Consider the following 16,214-nt stretch of genomic DNA (forward strand, 5'->3'; position numbering starts at 1 on the left):
TATAAATGTTTTCGGATAAAATTTTGAAAACTTAATAAAATTTGAAGTCCGAAAAATATTAATGTCCAGAAAATTATTTTCTGAACTTGAGTGTTGTCACATAAATTTATTTGGAAACAGTTCAATGTGCATAACTGAATACCATAACAATATTAATGTCATCATTAATTAATTAATTATTAATACCAATAAGTAACATTATAATCACTATTAACATTAATAATAACGACAAACTAAAGTATGGTAATGCACTTTTTAATGTTTCCATTTTTCTAAAAAAATAAAATATGTGACTAGTCCAAAATAGCGGTTAAGGGTGTAACTATAGCACTAATTATCAATAATAATCATAAAAGATAATTAATGGCTAACCTTAATGATGCAAACCGCATCTACCCATTGCGCTAACAACGATGATGATCCACGAGAGAAGAAAAACTCCAGAATTCTCCCATCTTCACTGTCAGTGTCAGTAGCCTCGATGCAGCGTCCAATGGTACATTTAAAAATTTATTGGTAGGACTTAATTACCAACATTAATAGTCATGTAAAATGAAGTGGTAATCATGCCAATGTACCAAATATAGCAGATTACCATTAAATGATAATTATTATGAAAAGTAATAAAATGAGATTAGCCCCTAAACTTAATAACAATAATTAATAATGCCGAATTTAGCTTAATAAGTAGCAAAACTGTAATTAAGGGATGCTAAATACTAATCTCAATTCCACCACATAATAATTAATCATGACTATTATGATACTTAGGGAGACTGAAGTTAAGGTAGTAACCAAATTACCATTATATAGGCAATATACCAACTATATTGCTTTTGCCATAAAATTAAAGACTTAATATTATTATTAAGGCCCTGAAAAACTATTGATAGATTAAAATTTAATCAACTTAAACAATAGTTATAGTTCTTAATGGCCAAAATAACAATTAAATCCTTAATATCTCTAAACAGGCCAAAACAATAATTATAGCACTTATTCACTCAAATTAGGCTCATAAACCTCAATGGCCCAAGTGAATTATAACGTGGATGGACATTGGTCTAATACTGAAGTAGACCCAAAACTTAATATTATTACCAATGATGAATACCATTATAAAATATGGTAGTTAGTAATAATTAAAACTTAATAAACATGTTATAATAAAAAAGAGCTATAATTATCATTAAAATATCAATCAAAATGGTGAGATCCATAATGACCTAAGTTAGGTCCCAAATAGCTTGTTCAAAATAGGTTCTAAAGTCCCTGAGACACATAAAACTAAAATGTTCTCAAAATTAAAGGAAAACCAAACAAGCTACTTAACAGGCCACAATGCTTAAAATTGGCCAAAGGATCTAAAATTGAATGATATTTAATAATGAATTTATGAGTTACTAATATGTTAAATCCAACCTTAATGCATGCTATTATGAATGTATAATTATAACAATAATTTATGAATATACGTAGCATGCTTGAATTTGCATATTAATATATTATTAACCCATATATTTTAAATAAATTGCAATACTTTAGGCAATTAAATGTAAACCTCAATATTAAATTAAAATTCAAATAGCAAATTTAAAACTTAATATTTGCCAAAAAGTGAATAATAATTTAATAAGAAATTCAATGCCAAAATTAAGGAAACTATAAGGCATCATCCAAAAACAAGCAATTATCATATTTTTACCATTTGCCAAAACAAATTAAATATTAATTAAGATAATATTAATAAGGTAATTTGAGACTAAATAATTACCATGTATCCTAATTAATATGTAATATATTAACTAAAGCAAATGAATATGGTAAAAAAAAAAATAAATATATTGCATTTGAATATGGAATTTGCGTACGGCTTACGATACAGACCTTTGTGTCTTCCTGGAATGCCGCATGCCAACGCCGGACAAAGCTTGACAAACAACGACCAGCGCCGGCGACAGCCTGCAGCACGGAGCACCATCCTCCACCGTTGTCCACGTACGCTGCCCGTCGCCGCCCGCCGCCGGTGACTCCAAGTCACGCCGTCGTTGTTACCGTAAAAAATAGAAACCGTAACCGGCGACAAAATCCGGCGATTCTCCTCCCATCAGCAAGGCTCACACTGGAGAATCCGTCAATATTCCTTTGTAGCCCATGAACCAGTGGCCGTCGTTCATCTCGCATGTAGTCCGGAGTCCAAATACCGGTGATTCTCGTAGTCGTTTCCCGGCAGAAAAATTTTGAGATTATAAAAAAACAAAATTATAATTGCTTAATAAAATAATTTTCAGCAGTCCAAAAATCATATACAAAATCTTGATGTATATGAAAAATTAATATTGTTTTTAGGCAAAACAATCAACCAGGCAGAGATTGATAAAGGCTCTGATACCAAATGTTAGATATACAATAGTCTAACTATATGTACCATAGTATACGAGAAACCTAACCTCGTATGATAGCGGAAGCGTAGCCGTGTTGATCTCCAGCCATAGTTGATGTTCCTGTTGTGTTGCCTCTTAACGGTAGACCGTCAGCCATGTTTTGCCTCAGACCTGACTCAGAACCCTAGATGGTGTATTGGTATCTACTGAGCGGTCTGAGTACCGTAACTGAATGTGCTATCTAATCCATAAATCTGTATCCCATCAATCCAGGTTTATATTAGGCACAGAGTTTGGTTGACTAACAACTACTAGTTATTAAGTCCAACCACACCACTTAATAAGCCTAGTCAACTTGCACCACTTAATTAAGGCCCTAATATATAATATCAATATATATTATAAGGGATGGTGGTTTTGATGAGAAAGAAGGCAGAGGAATGGGATGCTGGGTCTCGGGTGACGGTGGCGAGCGGTGATGCTGGCTCCGATCGGTTTCCCTTCCAGCAACCTCTCTCTCCCCATGGCAGTCGCCTCTCTCTCTTTCCAAATTTTGTCTGGCGCGTATGAATGTGAACCACTTGGTTCGGCTAGATGGAGGGTGCAGTGGCGACGATCCCTGTTTGATTTGGATTTCGTTCGTACATATACAACACTGTTGGGTGTTGGTTTGTTGCGCCAATTTTTGTTGGATTGCAGGATCCAATAGGATTCTGCTTGGGTTTATCAGCCCGCCGTTACCCGTGCAATTTTCCGGACACATCACTTGCATTCGTGGTTGCTACTGCGTTTCCTCATCTGGCCGGCTAAGAGGAGACAATGGGTCGCAAGTTTCCATAGAGGCAGGAGATGTAAAGAATTTGCAGAAAGCGGCTTCTTTTATGAAAATTAGAAGATGGATGACCGCTACAATCTTCCGGCCTGGCGCTGCATCTCAATGGTTGATTGTTGGCGTTTGGATGGTCACTGGTTTTAGCGAATGTAAAACGAAGAGGTATGTATTCTTCTAAATTAAATTAATACCTAATTTTTCTACGCATGTTTTCAGGAGATTAATGGTAGACAACAAAACTTTAATTCATTGGAGTTCTTGAAGCAACAATGCAAGGCAACAAAGTATCAACTATGGCTGGAGTTTTGCTAGATCATTATGCTTCCACTATGAGGTTAGGTTATCACATGTGTTCAAATTGTGTGTATATTCTAACATGTATAAGATATGATGTGACCACATTAGAATTCTAAGCTACACTGTCTCTTGAAATTGTCCTTGTGCAGAAAAATCCTATTGAGTAAATTCCAATTTGGTTGCACAACCGGTGAAGACATCAAAAATGTAGATAATTAATAAAAAATGAAAGACTAATGAAATTTTTTTTAATATAGAAACATTATAAAAGATAAAAGATAAAAAATACTTATCTTATAAACACTTGTATTATGGACACATCGAGCCATCTCATCGTGAACAAGTCTTTAATGTCTTGCAACATCACGTAAATGGAGTTCACACACACACACACACACACAAATATATATATATATATATATATATATATATATATATATATATATATATATATATATATATATATATATATATATATATATATATATATGACTGATGGAAGATTGCCTCCTCTAGGTCCACATCAATGTATTCTAAAAGGAAGGCAAGTTTCTTAGATAACGCCGCACCAATTTTTTGGATACATCTCCGATGTGCTGCAGCACATCATCATCATCAAGAGTTGGTCGTAATTCTGTACCAGATTCATTACCACTTTCAAAATTTATCATTTTTGTTTGTTTTGGATTTTCTTACGAATCAAAAATTAAAAGGTTTAATAAAAGTAGAAGATATTGAAATTGAACAAAATATTAAAGATATTCAATATTACCTGAAGCTTGTTTAATGGATCAGTAGAATGACAACTGCTCTGAGTTGGTGTGCCAACCTTTGGATTTAGTTGTGCATTCTTCATAAAAAATTCTAGTTGAGATTGCATCGTTTCAAACTTAGATTGCATCTCTTCTATTGTTTGTTTTCTAATCTTTTCAACCACTTTTTCATACATTCTCTTCTCTGTGATCTCTTCAATATCACCAACCGAAACAACCCCAGTTAATTTCCCACGACCTATGCTCTCCAGTTTACCAAACACATCCCGAATATTGGCAAATGCACTCCAAACCTCTCACATAGCCACCGTGCTCATTGTTGTCAAGAGCTGCTGACAATACATCATTCTGTTTTTTTGCTTGGAATTAACCTTGACCCTTAACTTATCTCTTCAGAATTATCAACCTATTTCAACACCAGCAAGATTTAAAAACGACATGTTAGTTAGCATTCTCATCAATAATATACATACATACATACATACATACATACATATATATATATATATATATATATATATATATATATATATATATATATATATATATATATATATATATATATATATATATATATATATATATATGGCCAGGTTCCTGTGAGAACAGGTCTTCCCGTGCGGTCAGTGCGGCATACACCATTAGGTATGCATAAACACTCACTTTTCTTTTTTGTTGGAACTGTAATAACTTCCATCTTCAGATTTTTTAGATCGCGCTCGAACCAAATCCAAACTACGATCATTAGCTGCTTTGGATGATTTAATAGAAGCACACAAAGATTGTGAAGACAATGAGTCACATATCAACCACTCATTGCTTTTCAAAACAGCCCGTAGACCCTAAAAAGTGGGGATGCTCATTTCGCGCTTGCAACTCTTTTTACTTTTGACTTTTAATTTGCCCAAAAATAAAATTATTATTAAATAATAGTTAATAATAATAAAGCATTAAGACTAATAAAATATGATTATTAAGTAAGTGAATTACGTGGTGTACTTTGAACTCTTCAATTTGATGATTTTCTACAAATTCATTCATTCGTAGTTCATTCAAGTAGTCATATAACTCAATGGGAGAGCTATATCTAGAGTGCTTTTTGTTAATGAAATCACGTACCAGTCTTATTTTGAAATCTTTCCAACGTGATCGAGCATTCTTCAAAACATTTTTTCTTGTTTCATCAATGATATTAAACTCTTTCTGAATAACAACAATAAATTAACAAATAATTAGAATTTTCTTGAGATTAACATATATAAAATGAAGTAATGATCAATATATAAATTAAATTAATGGTTATTACCTTAAGATCCTGCCAAATCCATTCTTTAACCTGACTGGAAGCTTTAGTCCAATCTTCAATGTTAATGTCTTTGTGAGTATGAACCAAAATATCAAGGTAATTTGCGAACTTCCTTATATTTGGGCCAATAGGCCTATTGTGCATGTTCATCGAATTGAATTTCCATAGACTCATCTTCTAACTTCTTCATTTTCATTTTCTTGCAAGATGTATGTCCTCTTGCTTTACACACTGGGATAGGCTTTGTATGCTCTGACATCGGATCTATGTGATCAGCCATGAATATATATATATATATATATATATATATATATATATATATATATATATATATATATATATATATATATATATATTAAGGATAAAATAAGAGCACTTCCCACATGAGAACTGTGGACTAATTTTGGCCCTTGATTTTGTGTTGATCTATGGTGTTGATTATTTTAGTTATTTATGATTATTTGTTTACAAGTATTTATGTAGGGGCTGTTTAGCAATTATGATGGTATTTATAATCTAAATATAATTATACTTTGATTTTATGCATGATTTTAGGGGTGTAATTTTAGTAGAATTCTACCGTACCTTATATTTTCAAAATCAAAATATAATAAGACGTGTGGTAATACGGATGAGAACAATGGACTAATTATATTTTGATTTTTTGCATGATTTCAGGTTCCATTCGTGTGCATTTCATTTGCCGGTTACGTTGTGGGCATTTTAGAGGTGTTGTCATGTGCACTATCGATTCTAGGTGTGTGCACGTACTTCTAGATCCCTTCATGCGACTCAGTTGTGTGATCTTCTGGCATATATTTTGTGTGCAAATATGCCTTGTGATAATGTGCATCTCAGTGGATATAGAATGTTTGTTGTATTTGTGCATACCCCACATATTGGGTGTGCACTTTCAGTGGTGGATGGTGACAGATTGTGTGCAAATATTCTACCGTAAATATTTACAAAAGATAATGCTAGGTCATTAGTCAAAGTGCACTTATATTGGAAGAGAGATTCTTGGTCGTCTCCTTATTTACTAGTTTAGTGCATGCAAGTTGCACACGAAGACAAATTTTCCTCTTACACAAGTCTTACATGGAAAGTTAACACCTCATTAATTATGTGCAATTCGTATTAATTAATATGATACTCAAATCCTCACTGTTGATTTTATGGATTCTAAAGCTCAGAATAATCCACATTTCTCATGGGAGGAGTATCCTCATTTGTACCTTACCATATATATATATATATATATATATATATATATATATATATATATATATATATATATATATATATATATAAAGAGAGAGAGAGAGAGGCGAGTTCAGGTGCGGCGGTTCCCTTAGGTGCGGCGTCACCAATGGTTCAACAAATATACACCATTAACGTTAGGAAAATGCACCACAAAAATACACAAATATTAGTTACAAATCACCAAAAACACACCATCAGGTGTGAGTAAAAACACCATACAATGTTCGAAAATACACCATTGGGGTGTGATGAATTATATGGTGTATTTTTGGAGGTCTGTTATGTATTATTTGGTGTGTTTTTGCATTTCATTATGGTGTGGTTCACTTACACTGTTGGTGCATGTTGTTAACACTGTTGGTGTATTCTGAAATTCCGTCGCACCGCCGCATTTGAACTTTCTTCTATATGTGTGTGTGTGTGTGTGTGTGTGTGTGTGTGTGTATATATATATATATATATATATATATATATATATATATATATATATATATATATATATATATATATATATTTATATATATATATAGATTTAGGATCATAGCATATGAGAACATTTGCTTAGGTGAGAACGTGAGAACAAATCGTGTGCATCCATCTAATTGTCTACATTAAATTAAGTGTGTGCGAACGCGAATTAAATGTGTGCGAACGCGAATTGAACAAACGCACAATGTGTTTGTTCAATTCGTGTTCGCACACATTTAATTCGCGTTCTCGCACACTTAATCTAATCTAGACAATTAGATGGATGCACACGATTTGTTCTCACGTTCTCACCTAAGCAAGTGTTCTCATATGATCCTAAATCTATATATGTAGATGCACACACACACACACACACACACACACACACACACACACACACACACACACACATATATATATATATATATATATATATATATATATATATATATATATATATATATATATATATTAGCGCTCAAATGCAGAACGATAGCGGCTAATTTATGAAGATTTAAAGATTTAAGCGCGTCCTGGTAAGTGGAGTGTTATGGTAATTGTTTTGGTCATTTATATCGGTCGCTTGTCAGAATACACCAACAGTGTTAACAAAAGACAACAATAGTGTTAGGAAAAAGCACCACAATGAAATGCACAAATACACCAAAAAACACACAATATACCCAAAAAATACATTATATAACTCACCACACCAATGGTGTCTTTCTAAACACTGTGTGATGATTTTATTCATACCTAATAGTGCATTCTGGTGATGCGTAACTAATTTGTGCATGTTTTTTTTGTGTGCATTTTCTAACATGGATGATGTATATTTGTATAACTATTAATGCACCCGCTCTGACCGCATGAGAAGGCGCGGGCGCACCTGAACTTGGCACCAACACGAATTCTCAAATACACCATAGTAAGATTAATAATGCACCAATAACGAACATAAAACACACAACATTTTGATTTGATCTATTCTGGTGCCCAATGACGACTTTAACCTTGCAGTTCGTGTAGTGTGAGAACGTGCGCGAAAATATCAAAAAAGCCTTGATGAATGTGATTCGTTGAATTTATCTAATCTAATGGCCTACAATTAACCGCACCGTCGGACCTAAGTGCACTGCCGCACTTGAACCTTCCCCCCCCCCCCCCCCCCCCCCCCTCTCTCTCTCTCTCTCTCTCTCTCTCTCTCTCTCTCTATATATATATATATATATATATATATATATATATATATATATATATATATATATATATATATATATATATGATTATTTCAAATACAAACCCCGCTTAAAATAGAAACTATGTGCATGTAAGTATGTTAATGTGTGCACGAGCTAATCCCAAATATTGTTGGCAGTGTGCTCAGTGTGCAAATAGTATATATATATATATATATATATATATATATATATATATATATATATATATATATATATATATATATATTAGGTGCAGGAGGGACTTATCTTGCGGTTGGACTCACATTAATCATTAAACTTACGCACTTTAAGTAGACAACACACGCACATTAAGCACACAAACAAAATACCTTAAGAACACAAATTCACGCGCATTAAGCACAAACTCACGCATCTTAAGCACGACCCTCACGCACCTTAAGCACAAAAACACACACATCTTAAGTTTCAACAACTACTCACATTTAGCACAAACTCATGCACCTTAAGCAAAGACTCGCGCACCTTAAGCACAAGACTCACACACCTTAAGTACAAAACTCACGCACCTTAAGCACAAAGCTCATGCACCTTAAGTTTCAAGAACTACTGACATTAAGTACACACCCACGCACCTTAAGTATAAAACTCATGCACCTTAAGCATAAGTCTCACGCACCTTAAGTACAAAACTCACGCACATTACTCACCGTACAATTGCACGGGAAACATTCACCAGCACTAGAACATCCACAATCCTTCTTCATTATCAATCCACAAGTAAGAAGATTATATTTTAGAAATTATACTATCGAATGGTCAATCCACAATCCTTCTTCATGATCAGTACACATGTAATTAGTATCAATGTTATCTTCACCTAAAGCCACAGGTTGAATACCAATAGAAAATTGTGGGGTTTCATCAAATTGGTCATATTCTTCTTCATCCACAACATCACCAACACCAACAATACTTATTTTGCCTTGTATGACAACTGATCACTTATTATCAATAAGATCATAAACATAGAAGACTTATTTAGCTTGAGATGCAAGTATAAATGGTTCAATGATATCCTGGCCGACCAAAATCAACTAAGGTGAAACCCGAATCATCTACTCGGACACCCAGTTTGTTCTCAACCCCAAGAACATCAGAATAGAGGAATCCTAAGCACCTTATAATCAAGTTACCAAATTTCATCAATGAATCCATAGTACGACATAACAATATCTACCGGGTTAGTATCTTTAGCACTAGAATACTCTCTTGATAGTGCTACTAATGTCACTCCACTATTTTGCATCATACTTTTTTTTTTATCTTGACATTTTGTGTAAAACGCATACCCATTAATATCATATCCTTCATAAGTGTTCACAAGTATACTAAGGCCATACGCTAACCACCTAATGGTTTCACTGATATTATTTGGGACTTGAGATAACTCTTGCACACTGTATCATTGAACCATCTGATAAATGTGTTATTGTGATGTTCATTTGCCTCCTATATTTCACCCTTAGAAGGATTTTGTTGCCTTATAATAGACATGTGTTGATCCAAGTATGGATGAACCTAAAAAAAGGTGTTGTAGTACGAGATGATGTGCTTGATTTCGGATTATTGAAATTGGGAGATGTGTTTTAAACCCAATGGTACATTTTCCTGTGAGTCTTCCTTCATGACGCGATTTAGGAATACCAATGGACTCAACATTAGCGAAATAATCAGTACAGAATTGAAATCAATGACTTCTTTAGCGCCAGAAGCTTCAATGATACTCCCTTCTGGCCGATATCGATTTCCCACATATCCTTTTAAAATTTCCATGTATCTCTCAAATGGATACATATACCTCAAGAATACAGGACCACACATTTTAATTTCCCAAGTTACTACCACATCAGTTTGCAAAGAATCCAACACATCAGGATCAACAACTTTACTACTAATAGCATTGAAAAAGTAACAAAGCTTTGTAATGGCTTGTCTAACATGGTTTGGTAATATGCCTCTAATAACAATATGTAACATATGTCGCATTAACACATGACAATCATGTGATTTCATACCAACCAATTTAAGGTCCTTCGTTGAAACAATTTTTTTAATGTTAGATGAATAGTTAGAAGGAACCTTGATACCATTTAGACAGCTACAAAACCTTGTTTTTTCCTTTTTAGACAAAGTATAAGAAGCTGGAGGTAAGTATGTCCTCTTTCCAGATTCTTGTGGTGCTAATTGAGCCATTATCTCCATTTCTGCCATATCTTTTCGAGCTTTGATACTATCTTTCGTCTTACCTTGAATATTCAACAATGTCCCGATAATGCTATCACAAATATTTTTCTCTACATGCATTACATCAAGACAATGTCGAACAGATAAGTGCTCCCAATATGGTAAATCCCAGAATATAGACCTCTTTTTCCAAATACCCTTCTGACTTGTTTTTGAAGTTTTCCCCCACACATTATCAATGTTTTTGACTCCTTTACAAATGACATCCCCTATTAATGGTAAGCGGCTACTCTAGTCTCAGATTTTCCATTTAAAGCTTTTTTCTTCTTTCGATAAGGATGATCAATAGGTAAAAAGGTCCAGTGACTCATGAACAGCGACGACAATCTTCAAAAGATGGTCGAATCGCTGGTTTGGCAAGGGTTCGATATAAGCACATACCTTTGACTATGGCAAAATGCGCTAGAAGACAGTTTCTCGCATATAGCGCATTCTATGCCAACAGCTCTTGCAGATGGATCATGTACGTCGACGTTGACGAGTTCGTGTACTCTCCGGCATGGGCTAAAGTCTCCAAGCCCTAAAAGGCGTTTATTTCAGCAGGGGATAAAATAAAGAATTGACTATTTTAACCTTGCTTTAAAGGAAAAAATTATATTCCGGTGACAAATGGAGGGAAAATGAGCCGGAATGATCATTTTTGCTAAAAAACGATAGTGGTGGACCTAGTTTGTATTGTTTAAAAGTCTTGGAACAATCCTGTTAGTGCAACAATAATCGTGAGACTAAAAGTACGAAAAACTCAACGAAATCCTGCATCTTTAAGTTCCCATTTTCGATCCTTAGCAGCACCACTAATCAATTCAAGGTCCTCGAGTTTAGACAATGTACACAACATCCATATCCTTCCATTCCATTTTTAAATATGTACAACTATATATAATATATCCTTCCATCGCAAGAGGTTTACGTCCAACCACAAGACATTCCAGTTTATATATGCTAGCATTTATATGCTATATAATCATAATTTTTATGTTAGTAAATAATATTAAAAAATGATGTGGCTGAAATATATTTGATGAAGTATGCAGGTTATTTCATTTACCTTGGTAATGTGTGATGATGAAGGCAAAAGAACAAGGAATGGGAGGATTCGAACCGTGACCTAGGCGAGACCGTCAACGGGTTCAACAGCCACGTCAACGGGACATGGATACAAACACATGTTGGAGTTCTAGCTAGGCGAGTATTTTACATAAAATCCAAATCCAATCCAACCCACTACGGGTTTAATTATATTTTTTAAGACGCACCCCTGACACCACGCACACTAAACTTGATTGAAGTGGTCACACTTCGTGTTTATATAAGTATATCTTTTAATTCGTGCTCTTGCATAAAGCACTTTGTCAAAAGATCTATTAAGAAATAAATCAACCTCTTTTCATGCAAGACTAAGCACTTACCTTGGAATAGATTAATTGTTAGTACTTGCCAATAATAAATAAAATTCTCGTCTATAGCGAACTCTAGGCCTAATGTCTCTTTAGAGTTTAGACGAGCACTGAGCTTTCTATCAATTATTATTCGCACTCAATGGGCTTAAGTCCCATCACTTGGCATTGATTTAGTAAATGGATCCCGCAAATTAAACCGAGACGTACCATACAAACTCAAGTGCTACAATACCCTCCTTGATAAGTCACTGCACATAGCTATGTCTCGCACATATGTGCATAGACTTACTATTATACACTTTGCTATAAGCCTTAGCCAAAGTAGTAGCACTATATAATGTACAAATACATGAGCTATCGATTTATGCCAAATCGGGATTTATAGCCATTGTTGAATCAATTATACAAGTTTGCTTCTTAGAAGCCCAGCAGCTTGCACGCCACCTCCTAACAAAACTACCCAACCACTTCTTGAAGAATAATCTTCTTTGTTTGAAACTTACATCCAAATACCATTCTAAAATAGAATATTGTACTCACTTGAATATACCAAACCAGAATTCATGGTTTTCTTCAAGAATTTTATTCATACAAGGATTACTAGTATACCCATTCAATTTGTTTGCTGCAAATGCAATATCTGGTTGAGTATTACTCATGGTATATATCGACAGAACTTCCTTGATAATATTTTGATAATACATCCATTGGACTAGAGATCTTGAGATCCACTTGGACCAGAGAATATTTTGATAATAATTTGATAATACGCTCATTGGGCCTGATAGTCATTGGCTCGCTGTAGTTTATAGTCTACATTGGGCCAATAATAATAGTAATAGTAATAGTAATCCACAAGATATTACATCAGGTAAGATAATAAATCATCTTTGTAAAATGGATCATCAGAGCTCGAACTTGCCTTGGTAGTAGCTGGTTTTTTCTCTATCCGATGACGGTTGTATAATATTTTGTAGTAGTTGGATCATGCTTATGTTTGAATTTTATTAATTGATTATGCAATTCTTGGCTTGGGAATCATAGATGGATGTCTCTGCATGGTTCACGAGGGGGAAGAAAGAGGAGAGAAAAAAGTGTTAGTTATGAAGGAATATGGAGTGAAGAAATCGTGGGTCTGTTAGTTTAATTTGTCATCTCTGCCTCTGCCTTTGCCTTTGAATTATTCAGTTGTGAGTGTAGTCACATCAAATTATACTCTTCCAAATGCAATACTAAAGTGCTGATATGCAACTGTTTCTGGTTCCTTGGTTCCTGAAAAATATTAGTTTATGATGTGAAGAATAACAAAACTCACAATTATCTGAGAGTTTGAAATCTGAGTCTGGTATCAATGAACACCACACGGGCACTGGATGATAGACTTCACTACTATTTACAGATTCCATCGGCAACTGCAAAAGTACATGTTGAATGATCTCATTAGGTATGCTTGGCAATGGAGCTCAAGCTTCCATTTCGAGTGAAAAATAAAAAGGAATTAGTCATCCATTTGGCATATTACCCAGACTACAAAAACGAATGTGTATTTTTTTTTTTATCCAAAATAATGTGTGCATAATTTGGAAGTGTCATTGCACCTGGTAAAAATTACATCTGTCTTATAACTTAACAATTAAAATTTATTATTTTTACTTATAAGAGAATGTGTAATACTTTAGAAATTAAAATGTAATATTGAAGATTCCATTATGAAAAAAATATAAAAAAAAATTAAAGGTAGCATTTTTTTATTACATATTTAACATTTTCAAAATAAACCTCAACACAGCATCATTCTCGGAGGGTTTGTGTTGATCATCTGTCCAAATAAATTCATGTGGCGAAACAATACTCTGAACATAGGAACATATAGCACCACGATAATATTTTAATTCTTCTGAGATATGAAGCTTGTCCAGTGTGTTATTCTTCACATCAAAAACAAATATTTCCCAGTAATCATAGTAACAACTGCATATCAGCACTTTGGTATTGCATTTGGAAGAGTATAATTTAGTGATGGTACTAAAATTAAGACGGAAAAAGTGAGAGGCAGTGACAGGGATGACAAATTGATTGACCCACGATTCCTTCACTCCATATTCCTTCATAACCCACACATCTAGTTTCTCTTCTCTTCTTCCTATAGCCTCACTAGCCATGCATAAACAGAGACAGCCATCAATGATTCCCAGGCCAAGGCCAATAATTTCACCTTTCCCTCCTTGCAGTTCAGGGGTGGGAAGCTCTTTGAATTCATCGCTCTTCGGCTCAAAATAAATGATCTTTTCACATCTCCATGATGAACTGGAAAACCTAGAACCAATTGCCCACCAATGGAGTCTGTTGCGAAAGTTAACACCGTCTCCCGCGGAGATACAGTCTAGGCTGTAAGGAAACGGCACATTTCGCCACTCTTTGTTCTTGAGGCTGGCAACAATGACAGGGCGATTACGGAACACCAGAACAGTCTTGTATCCTGTGGACGAGACGTAACATAACCCCGAGACAATATTGTGGCCAGGGACCAACGGGTTGCGAATCTCAAGCACTTTTGTGCAGCAATGAGTGGAGGGGTTCCACAACAAAATATGTTTTCCCACGGAGAAAAGCACCAGCCCGTTGCACGAGCACCAAACACCAGACGACAAGCGATATAGGGGGCGAAACGCGTCAAGGAAGGAGCGATTGACCTGGAATAGGGTTTCAATGTCGAAACCACTGTTCGTTATGGATGTAAAGGTTAAGCTGTTGGCGGACATCTTGGCCCCCAGCACTCGCCTTTCTCCGCGGTAGGAGAGCTTGAAATGGAGGTCTTGTATTGTGGAACGCCATTCTTTGCATACGCATTGACATCGGATGAGAGCTTCTACCTTCAACTTCAAAAGTATGAGGCGAATGATATCAATTTGTACGTACATGGTGAATTGAGAAGCTAACGGAGATGAGAGGAGTGGATGCGGCAGATTAGATTTGTTTTTTACGGGATCAATTATATAAGCGGCGCATTAGGTTTCGGTTCCTGGATTCTGGGTAAGTATTTAGGTAAAGATCTTTTGAGTATCAAACCAATACTTATGCCATGGCCCTGGTCCACCTTGCAAGATGAATTCGAGCCGAAATACACAATTAGAATTTACCTACTGAATATTCACAATTCAAATGGTAAACATTCATATGTAAATTATAAACATTTAGTATATAATATAAAATCATGAACATTCAATACGTAAATTGTGAATATTTAGAATATAAAAATTGTGAATATTCAGTATATAAATTGTGAAATTTCGAACTCGGGTCTACCTTAAGCCCACAAAATAAAAATTGTGAACATTCTATATACAAAATTTCTAACTCAGTTCTAATATATTAGTTAATTTTCGTATAAACTTTTATTCAGTATAATAATATTAATTTTGTATACATATGGATTCTAATAAATAAGTACTCAATATATTTAATGGTTATCTTAACTACTGCATATGCAAATTTTAAATATAATGAAAGAAAATTATATATATATATTTTTTATTTATTTGACAAATCCGCAATTTTAACATTTTGATCGGAGACAAAATATCAAAAAGGTCGTTTGATTCTTCAGCAGTTTGAGGCAACGATTTGTATCAAACCGCCGAAAACTAAAATGCTACATTTTGTAGCATTTTAATTTGACATTTTGGGAAAAGAATAACCTTTTCCCAAAATGCCCTTGTATTATATTGAATTTAATAATAAATAAAAAAAAAAACTTATAACTGATGAAGTCACCAAAGGATCCTTAAATGAAGGAGCCTTTTAGGCTATCAATGCTTGCCCAACAGTGATGGGCAAGCAAATCGTTTAAGAGGAGCTCTTTGAACTCATCTTCATTCAGTAACGATGTGGGATCAAAGTTGATTCCACATCAGTTACGTTTTGTTCTTTTTATTTTATTTTATATATTATTTTTCTTTGTACTATTATTATTATTATTTATTTA

The 16,214-nt window shown here is 34.3% G+C and overlaps 1 protein-coding gene and 1 long non-coding RNA gene across 2 annotated transcripts; one reads left to right on the forward strand and one right to left on the reverse strand.

The window, feature by feature from the left end:
* Nucleotides 1–6,516: 6,516 nt before the first annotated feature.
* Nucleotides 6,517–14,367, forward strand: LOC109171262. Its single transcript, XR_002052553.1, has 3 exons — nt 6,517–6,528; nt 9,385–9,391; nt 14,266–14,367. It is a non-coding gene; the product is annotated as an uncharacterized LOC109171262 (long non-coding RNA).
* Nucleotides 14,368–14,372: 5 nt separating this feature from the next.
* On the reverse strand, nt 14,373–15,150 carry LOC109171270 (F-box/kelch-repeat protein At3g23880-like). Its single transcript, XM_019320337.1, has 2 exons — nt 14,610–15,150; nt 14,373–14,545 (listed from the first exon to the last, which is right to left on the reverse strand). The coding sequence occupies exons 1-2, from the start codon at nt 15,148–15,150 to the stop codon at nt 14,373–14,375; spliced, it is 714 nt and encodes a 237-aa protein (XP_019175882.1).
* Between the last annotated feature and the right edge of the window lie 1,064 nt (nt 15,151–16,214).

This window comes from Ipomoea nil, unplaced genomic scaffold (assembly GCF_001879475.1).
Source record: "Ipomoea nil cultivar Tokyo-kokei standard unplaced genomic scaffold, Asagao_1.1 scaffold3401, whole genome shotgun sequence".
In the NCBI taxonomy this organism is placed as follows: Eukaryota; Viridiplantae; Streptophyta; class Magnoliopsida; order Solanales; family Convolvulaceae; genus Ipomoea; species Ipomoea nil.